At 31.5% G+C, this 10,007-nt stretch overlaps 2 protein-coding genes across 3 annotated transcripts; both read right to left on the bottom strand.

Annotated features, from left to right (window-relative positions):
* Window positions 1–2,630: 2,630 nt before the first annotated feature.
* LOC136079876 (uncharacterized) lies at window positions 2,631–4,744 on the bottom strand. Its single transcript, XM_065796538.1, has 2 exons — window positions 3,528–4,744; window positions 2,631–3,349 (listed from the first exon to the last, which is right to left on the bottom strand). Exons 1-2 carry the CDS (start codon window positions 4,108–4,110, stop codon window positions 2,757–2,759), a joined length of 1,176 nt encoding a protein of 391 aa, XP_065652610.1. The 5' UTR covers window positions 4,111–4,744; the 3' UTR covers window positions 2,631–2,756.
* On the bottom strand, window positions 4,606–9,683 carry LOC136079875 (uncharacterized). Of its 2 annotated transcripts, none has more exons than XM_065796536.1 (8): window positions 9,089–9,678; window positions 7,736–8,774; window positions 7,384–7,529; window positions 6,455–6,988; window positions 5,980–6,242; window positions 5,535–5,778; window positions 5,015–5,252; window positions 4,606–4,744 (listed from the first exon to the last, which is right to left on the bottom strand). In XM_065796536.1, exons 2-6 carry the CDS (start codon window positions 7,794–7,796, stop codon window positions 5,565–5,567), a joined length of 1,218 nt encoding a protein of 405 aa, XP_065652608.1. In that variant the 5' UTR covers window positions 7,797–8,774; window positions 9,089–9,678; the 3' UTR covers window positions 4,606–4,744; window positions 5,015–5,252; window positions 5,535–5,564. The 2 variants fall into 2 exon arrangements, with proteins under 2 accessions (XP_065652608.1, XP_065652609.1); XM_065796537.1 differs by lacking the exon at window positions 4,606–4,744 and adding an exon at window positions 5,858–5,900 and having other exon boundaries at window positions 9,089–9,683.
* Between the last annotated feature and the right edge of the window lie 324 nt (window positions 9,684–10,007).

The raw sequence follows: 10,007 nt of genomic DNA, 5'->3' as shown, positions 1-10,007 counted from the left end.
GAATCTGCATAATTGCGACTGGCATAAGTGCGAACTGGCACAAGCGCGAACTGGCATAAGTGCGCCAAAAGAATTTGCAAACATTGGCATAAGTGCGAACTGGCATAAGTGCGAAACAATTGCAAAAACTGGCATAAGTGCGAACTGGCACAAGCGCGAACTGGCATAAGTGCGCCGAAAAAATTTGCAAACATTGGCATAAGTGCGAACTGGCATAAGTGCGAACTGGCATAAATGCGAAACAATTGCAAAAACTGGCATAAGTGCGAACTGGCACAAGCGCGAATTAGCATAAGTGCGCCGAAAGAATTTGCAAACATTAGCATAAGTGCAAATTGGCATAAGTGGCGAATTGGCAAGTTCCCACTTATGCCAATTCGCACTTATGCCAGTTCGCACTTATGCCAATTCACACTTATGCCAATGATTGCAAATTCTTTCGGCGCACTTATGCCAGTTCGCGCTTGTGCCAGTTCGCAATTATGCCAGTTTTTGCAATTGATTCGCACATATGCTAGTTCGCACTTATGCCACTTCGCACTTATGCCAATGTTTGCAAATTCTTTCGGCGCACTTATGCCAGTTCGCGCTTGTGCCAGTTCGCACTTATGCCAGTTTTTGCAATTGATTCGCACATATGCCAGTTCGCACTTATGCCAGTTCGCACTTATGCCAATGTTTGCAAATTCTTTCGGCGCACTTATGCCAGTTCGCGCTTGTGCCAGTTCGCACTTATGCCAGTTTTTGCAATTGATTCGCACATATGCCAGTTCGCACTTATGCCAGTTCGCACTTATGCCAATGTTTGCAAATTCTTTCGGCGCACTTATGCCAGTTCGCGCTTGTGCCAGTTCGCACTTATGTCAGTCTTTGCAACTGCTTCGCACTTATGCAGATTCGCAGTTATGAAATTCGCACTTATTCAGCCTCCTCGTACTTTTTACATAAGATTTCATGAATATATAATATAAACTTCTTCACATCCTCGGTAATAAACAATAAATAAAATTAAATCATGTAAAAATTTATAACAGAATTTTTTTTTTTTAAATATATGTGAATATATAAAATTAATAAATATATTTAAAGTTATATAAATCAAATCATAAGAGTACCCTTATTTAAAGCTTTAGAAGAAATTTAATTCATTGTCGTTTAGTAGAAAAGTTAGGCTAAGATTTGTTTTAAATTGGTTAAGCGAAGAGCATGTTTTAAGATCATCATTTAAAAATGTATTGCATAATATAGGTCCTCGATTTACGATTGAGTACTGAGTGGCTGAATTGACTAAAGTTATTTTTTGAGAATCTTGTGTTGTATATGTGATTTATTTTTTTAAATGTTGAGTAAAATAAAGACGGTGTCGTTTTTTTATCAATTTTAAATATATATACAAGAATTTGATAAAGATTTTTTTTGAATACATTTAATATCTTGAGTTTACTAAAAAGTATTTTTGTATGGGAGAGTCCTCCTTTATTTGTAATAATCCTAGTAGCATGTTTTTGTCTGCAGAGAAGTTTATTTATTTTTGTAACATTGGTGCTGCACCAAGCATTATTTGCATAGTTTAGGTAACATTATATAAATGAAAAGTATATGAATTTTAAACAAGATTGATTTACAAATTGTTTAACTATATACTGTATACTATTATTTTTTGAAATTTTTTTTCTCAATTACATTTATATGTTCTCTCCAATTAATATTTTCATTTAGAATTACGCCGAAGAAATTTTACGATATTTCCCTTTTTCCATGCTTTATATAAGGTTAATTTCTATATATATATGTTTGTGTGCCACAAAATTTGAAATCAATTTTTGAAAGCTTTTTTCTCAACCAATTTTGCTCAAATTTTGCACACTTAATCATTTTCGATGACAATACAAGGAAATGGAAAAATTTGACCAAAAAAAGTTAATTAAGTTAACAAAAATTTAATTTGTATTTCCCCATAAGAACACTGAATTAATAAAAAAAAAAAATTTAAAAACGTAACAGTAATTTTTCCTTCTACAAAAGATAACAAAAAAAGAATTTCTAGGCCCAATAGAATTCTGCTTGCATAAAGCATGGATTTGAAAAAAGATTTTTTTTTTGATTTAGGCCGGTGGCCATATAGCAAAAATGTGACTAAAAATTAGTTTTCGTTGGACACTTGTAATAACTAAGTTTTTTGTTTCAATATTGTAAGAGCATGGTACTAAGATACGAAAAACAGAAACTTGCCCCATTTTTGCCCTGCAGTTTTTGAGAATTAGGGCTCGGGTTTTTTTACCCCAAAAGGGCAATGGAAAAAAAATTATGGTCAAATTTTGTGAAAGTGATATTTTACTTGTAGTAAATTAAACGCTGAATACATTTTTTCTAACAACATTGACCTTAAAATGAATTGTTCTCAAGGATAGACCCGACGCTAATTGTGGTTGGGGGCGGGGGGATAACAATTAATAACTTTTAGTTCATTCAGTTGGCAAATGTGGACCTTTTAGTTCATTTAGTTTGCAAGTTTAAACTTTTTTGTCGGGTCAGCTTGCAAATTTGGAATAGTAACCTTTTTAGACTTACGCCCCCCCCCCCCATTTACTTGATATCTATTCTCGCCGGCCATGTCTCAAGATAATAAGTTTTGTTTTTGTCGATGCAGTTGAACTATCTTGTACTCATATATTGTGTAACAAAAAGTAGAAAAGTTTAAAAAAAGAAAAAATACTAGAAACTATTTTTTTATTCATCAAGATCGCTTTCTGACTCTATTTCATCATCATCATCATCATCATCATCATCATAGAGTCTTTCGTCAAACGAGGTGTTTTCACAAGCTTCACCGCATCGCATAGATCAGTACATGTGATTCCGTTTTGTTTACAAGAACATCGATTTGTGACGCAACCAAGTTTGCAAGAACAGTGAACAAATTCAAGAAGGGAATCGGGTGCAGGTGGAATTGTTGTCCAAACCAAGTTTACCTGGTCTCCATTTAAAGACCAACCATAGCCATCAGGCGAAGGAACATTTAATATACCTTTCAATGCATTTTTTCGGATGTAAGCATCATAATTGGCACGTTTAATGTGTAAAATAAGCGAATCATAATTTGGAGGGAGCATCTCTTCTGTAGATTTGCCCATTTTGAACAAGTAATATCGTGCTTTATTGACAACATCTTCTTTGCTTGCACCATAAAGGTGACAAACAAATTTCTGTATGCCATTAACAACGTCATCTGATACGTCTAGTGACATTCCGATACCTCGGAATGCTGTACAATATTCTTTTTTCTTTTCTGCCGTCTTTAGGGCAGATAATTTACCTTTTCCTTGAAAAGCAGACACTGCATCACAACCTAAGTAATAAGTAGAAACACTTCAAACATTTACGTTTTCAGATTTTTTTTCAAAATTAGTTTAGATAAACAGCACAATTTAATATATTATTTTTGATAAAGTAGCAAAATAGTGCATGAAATAAATTCTTTGCAAGAAAGATAATGATTTCACTTATAAAATTTAATTTGAATCTACCTGTAAAGGAATGGAATCCGATCATTGCATCACACCAATCGTAACCAATTTCTTTTGCGATTTTATTTACATTAAGGATACGTTGTTTGTTTCCACATCCTGTTTCAAAATGAAGAGTTGCAGAGATGAACCAACTATGGTATAATGCACTTACGAACACATCTGTATCGGGGCTTGCAAGTATAACATGAGCATATGAAACCGAAGCGTGTTTACAATGTAACAATAACCGAGTATCAGCTTCTTCGTGGTCGCTACGAAGTTCAGACAATTCCGTACAAATCGAATTTCTGAAGCAGTATGTGCTATCACCATGTGTAATAAATATCTCTATTTCATTTATTGCATAACTTTTCCATTCTTCCAAGAGAAACTTAACCAATTCCTCTTTATTGCTGCCAACACTCATAAACTTCTTCCATTGTTTCGGTACTTTTTGATCAGGCCCAAATATAGTAACATTCTGGACACCAGATTCAGCTCGTCTTTGTCGCTCGGCGTGTTTGATACTAATATTTCGATACCTGTCCGTAACAAAGTCAACTCTATTTGACTTATGCCTAAGAGCAAAATTTATTACCATAGTGAATATCAATCGACTAAGTTTCCCAAAATTTTCGGGTATAGGTTTAATTATTTACAATATAGCCATACCGTCCAAAATTAATGCGTTGTTTTTAGGAATATCCACTGATAACTTATCAATACATTTATCTTCGAGTATATTCATAAGCTTCGACTTCGTTGTTTTTAGTAAAGATCCGTCGAAAGATGCCAACTGAGGCGGGAATACTCTCAACGAATACTTCAGTACTTCTTCCATATTTATGTCACGGTTACGTGCAATAAGCAAACAACGAACCCAAAAGTTACAGTCGTTTTTTAAAACTACAGTTTTTCCTGTGGACAGTTTAACTATATTTTTGTAGCTTGCGAATGTCTTTAGCTTTAACATTTTTCTTCTGATAAAAATATTCGGGTCATCACTATTCAGGTTATTCCTTATAAAATCAACACAGTTTTTGTCTCCTATCTGGTAAGCTCGATCTAGATCTTTTGTAGTTTCCTTATCTGCAACAATCCCAGTAACAATATTTACAAGATCATTTGTGACTTCGTTTTCAAATGGATTAATCATTGAAGAAACTGTTTCCATTACATCAATAACTGATTTTTCATCTTTCCTAATTCTTGTTACATCCAAATCTTTACGAACCCTTAAAATCAGAAATCAATATTTGTCTTATAAGATCATATTAAGTAGTAAAAATGGTATACAACAATATAATAATATAACAACTAAAACATTAGGTTAAGAATGGAACTCATCAGACGTTCTGTTATGTTTACCTTATTTCTTTATAAACTGGAGCAGATTGGAGCAGGGTTGCAACTAGTGAATGATTACAATGATTGCAAAGAATGATTTACAACATTGATACATGTATACAAGTAAGAAAGAAACCAATAAAAATACAGAAAAATACCTAGATTCCTTAACATAGCCACTGAGTAATTTACATTGTTGGGCAATTAACGATCTTTCTGGTTGAGATAGAATCCATCTCTGCACAGCTCCTCGATTGAGGGTATTGCCAGTTATGCCTCCATTAGTTTTACAATCTCTATTACACGTTTGTTCTATTGCCTGATCACATGCAATAGCTGAGAAAGAACTGGCTTGACGTTGAACTGTCCAGTTATTTTTAAACTCCGTCAGTAGGCCTTAAATGTAAGCAATATTGTAAAAATGACACTTAGTGTAACCGCGAAATGTTTGTAACTTAAAACAACTACACATTGTGTAATAATAGGATTTTAAATATATCTTCTAAACAATCAAAGGGAGTTAAATTATAAAAGAATAATGTAGTTATAAGTACAATATAAACATTTGTAGTTATAAATATATATATACAATATATATACAAAAATATAAATTAATTTCATGCAGATGTTTCAATACTATTTATTTTTTTAGTGCAAAAACAATAAACTTAAACACACCTTGATGCGTGCTATCTATTGCTTTCATCTCTAACCAGTAAGGACAGAGATACTTGCATAATTGACTCTGTCGTATGCAAAATACCAGGGTAACATCATCCTCACACATTCTAAATGAAGCTCCCAATTTGTTGTTCTAGTAGCACGAAGGAATAACAGCATCAGCCAAACCATATCAATATAAGAGCTCCAAAATTTAAAAGTGCTTGATCTGTCTGAGGAGATTTTAACAAATTCATCATACCTGAGTAAATAAATTAATATTTGAGACGGTTTCAAAAAATAAACTCACTAATTGTAAAAAATATCACTATCTTTATTACCTATCTTTATTTTTATACCTATCTTTATTTTTTACAAAAAGTTCTAAAGAAAAAGAACATTAAATTAATTGTATAAATTACTTTATTAATTAAAAAAAATAAAGAAAATTTGGATACTATACCTTTCTCTAATTTCAACAAACAAACCACTTTCAATATACCATTGGAATTCAGAAGTTCCATGTAGTTCCATTAATAACAAGCAGAAATCCTCTACTTTATGTCGGTTGTCAACATCCAAGGAGTTCAAGAATGATTCAAATCTAAGGCGACTTAAAGCCTCAAACATGATTTTATGCACCATTATGCTTCTGTTATAGTGTTTACCTGTGAGAATACCTTTAACTGCTCCCTCTGCCACTAGACCAGATTCAATGACAATATCCTTAAATTGAAACTGATATATTAATGCCCAAAGTTTACAGTTTCAATAAACCAATAAATGATAGCTTGCAAATATTAAAAAAAAATTAAAGTTTATGATTTTATCAAAAACTTTAACACAAAAAATCAAATTTTGTAAAAATATCTTTATCTCTAAATAGAAATAGCTAACTTCTACAATTTTCATCCTTATGTTTAAAACTAATTAAATACCTTAAAACCGGATCCATCAAATCTTTTAGCAATAGCAGTCATTAATGACATCATAGTATGAAATTCGCCAAGTCTTACTACAAATCTATTCGAAAACTCAGGTTCCTTCCACCGAACCATTTGAATTTTTGAATACACAGCCTCATCACAGACAACTACTCCATACTTCAAATTTAGTTTGTTTATAATATCAACACTTCTACGTAATATTGTGTATATTGTTGCTATATCAGTAACAGGAGCATCAACAACTGGTAAATATCCAATGTATGAGACATGAGAGGCAGCTTTGTTTTGACCAATATTGAAAGCAGTCCAACTTGGAAAGGAATTTTCTTGAATTTGACTTTTGCATAATAGATAAGCCCTATCTTGATCCTTAACTTTCTCTATTGATATAGATGAAATGACAAGATCAATGTTTATTTTTTCGATTAGCTTTTTAAGCTTGGGTGATTCTTTTTTCCCAATCTGATAAGGTAATATGCTAGAAAGTGGTTCTTGAATAGTTCGAGGTCGTTTTGAAACTGTTATCTAATAAAAAAAAGTGAAATGGTATGAAGTGGGTTACTAAAAGAATGAAGTTTTTTTTATAGAAAATAGCTAAATCCAATCAAGAAACATAAATGAATGAACACCTACTAAAAAAAAAGAATCATTAGCTATAAAACTATGTAGTTTTAACAAACAAGATAAATGTTTCAAAAAAGATCATAAAGTTTCTAATTTTGATTTAGTATAATTGATATGCAGTGCTCCATGTGAGGGGGGAAGGGCAAGATGTCATTCAGCCACCTTTTTAAAAACTTTAATCCATTCTTTTCTATATCTTTCCTAATATAGCAAAGATTAGACAAGAAAAATTGTATTTATAAATTAGTGAAAACTGTCCCTTTTGTTTTTCCCCTTACAGTGCGCATTGTTTATACCTCTTTTTTTTCTTGGGTTGGTCCAATATTTAAAGGTTGAACAATGATTCCATTAGCCATATGATTAGTTCCTTTTCCAGATCTTCTTTCCTCACCGAAATCAATGTTGTCCCAAACCAAAATTGACAGTGATGTGTCTTTAGTTCCTGATAAAAAATTTGATTTAGAAGACCAGAAATTTATTGTATAAACCCGATAAAAAAATTAAGCTATTATTAAGATAAATTATATACTTATTTTGATTTTTTGAATATATTATTGTTTATATTATGGTGATAAATCTTACAAAAGCCTTGTTTTGATCACTTTAAAGTTAAAACTATTTTTCATCATAGATATTGTTTAATCTTACCTTGTGGTAAAACTACATCTTCCTTTAGATTGATAGACGCTAATGCTGTTTCATATCTCATTGTTGCCGATTATGATATACAATGACCAAAACCACTCAATATTTTTATCAACTCTTTTGATCCAGTTATCTGCCTTGTTGCCATTGACAATGCCACAGATTTAGGTGTTTGCTTGCGCCCATTTGAATTTATATATATGCAATCTTGAATTAAAGATAAGACTTTTTTTTTAATGGTTTCCTCTATACATATGTAGGATTCAATTTTTGGTTCATCATCAATACCTAACAGCCAAACAAAAAAATTGAATAACCTAGGTGGTACAATGTTCTCTATATTTTTAAATGAGAATTCAGAAGATAATGGAGGCCATATTGAAAAGAAATCAGGAATTGTATTTATTATATTTCGAAAATGCAATGCTGCTCTATATATGCTACTTGTATCAACAAATTCATAGTTGATATTTTGAGGTTTATCTGTATCTGACAAAGGTTCTGTTTGAGAAGACTCACTTTGTGATGTTTCATTATCATAAACAAGGCTCTTTTCAGCAAAATGGCCACTTGATAGATTTTCAAGCAAAACTATTTCACTTAAATTTCTTTTACCAGGTGTGTGGAAAATTAATTGTGGAAAAGCTGCTTGAATCCTTGACTTTAAACGGGACACTTTATAATTACTGGCATCAATATTTTCTTCACGATAAACGATTGAAACAAACAGACTAAACAACTTTGACATAAACATGATTTTCTTCTTTTTAATTAATTTTTCTATTATTATTTCATTTGAAAATATATGAAAAGATTTATTGTAATATTGAACTTTAGGCTGACCTTTGTGTTGATTTGCTAAACACTTTGTATAACTTATGTAACACGTTCGATGATATTTAACTTCAAGAGCAACACAATTCTTTCCGTTAATATGTATAAAAATATTTTCATCGAATTTATAGTTGGCTGCTTCTCTTAACCTCCCACAATCAAACGTTTCTGATCTTGAGAGCGATTCAAGCGTTCGTTTTAGAGATACCTAAAACAAGCATTGAAAAAAAATATTTCTAAATAGTTATTACCCTCTCAACAGTTATTATCAAAAAATTACTCTAATGCAATTAAAAAAAAAAAATTTAGTTACATTATAAAAATATAATTTTCCTGTTAAACTGTTTGCAATACAAACAAAAAATTATTTTTTTAATTTTAATACTTATTTTCGCACCATTGACGTCAACCAAATAAAAAAAAATAAAAAAATAAAGAGAGATTTTTGAGAAAAACTATGGTATAAAGTATGCATTAGCTATAGATTATTAAATAAAATTAGTTAATAATGTACAATTTTACCTTGTTATTATTCCATTTTTGTTTCTTTTGACATATTATGCATATATCTGGCCACAAATAATTACTCTCACCTAATTGTCTACACCGAAATTTTTTCTTTTCGGCTGATCTTCGTCAGTCCTTGCATTTATAGATGTCGATTGTTGCATTTCATCATCTATATTAGTTTTCCTACATTCTTTTAGCTCAGTTTGTTGGTGTTCGGATGAATTTTTTTTGGTGTTCGGATCAATTTTTTCTGTCTGCTTATTATTTTCTGCTCTTTCAAGTTTGAAAACATTGCAAATACGTTCGTAACATTTTGGATGGTAAAAATAACCCATGCCAAAGCTTTCCATTTCTACAATATCTGCCATTGAGTTGAATTCCTCTTCTGTTTTAGCGTTAATGGTTCTGAAAGAAAATCTTGCCACATCTCCATTTTTATTTCGAAGCTTGCACCACCTTTTTCGTGTGCTAAATATTTTTTTTATAGCTTTAGTACTGCATTTTTTAATGCATTTATTCGGTATATCATCAAAATGAATTAAACAAATATTATCGCTTAACGATGTAGCTGCCATTTTGTCTGTTTATATTTTTAACCAAACGTGACAGAGATATTTTACGGAAAGATTTATTATAAAGTTTTAATTCATATTCGGTCGCTTTAGTTGTTCCGTAAATTACTAATTATCAACGATAGACTAATCGTTAGAAAACGATAATGCACGATAAAGGAAAGTAAAATGATAGCTTGTGAAAAAACTGCTGAGTAGAAAAGGGGCAAGTTCATATTTATAAAATGTTAATACTAAGAAACGCTTGATTCAATATAGAAATTTCAGTTACTAGATGTGTCCAACGGGATGAAGCGATAATCAATGTTGGCCACCGGCCTAATTTACTAGTTGTTAAATAGCCTTGGGTTTTGATACGT

The sequence above is a fragment of the Hydra vulgaris genome, chromosome 04 (assembly GCF_038396675.1).
Source record: "Hydra vulgaris chromosome 04, alternate assembly HydraT2T_AEP".
Classification (NCBI taxonomy): domain Eukaryota; kingdom Metazoa; phylum Cnidaria; class Hydrozoa; order Anthoathecata; family Hydridae; genus Hydra; species Hydra vulgaris.
Note: the sequence above shows the minus strand (reverse complement) of the source record. Positions and strands in the feature narration are given on the sequence as shown.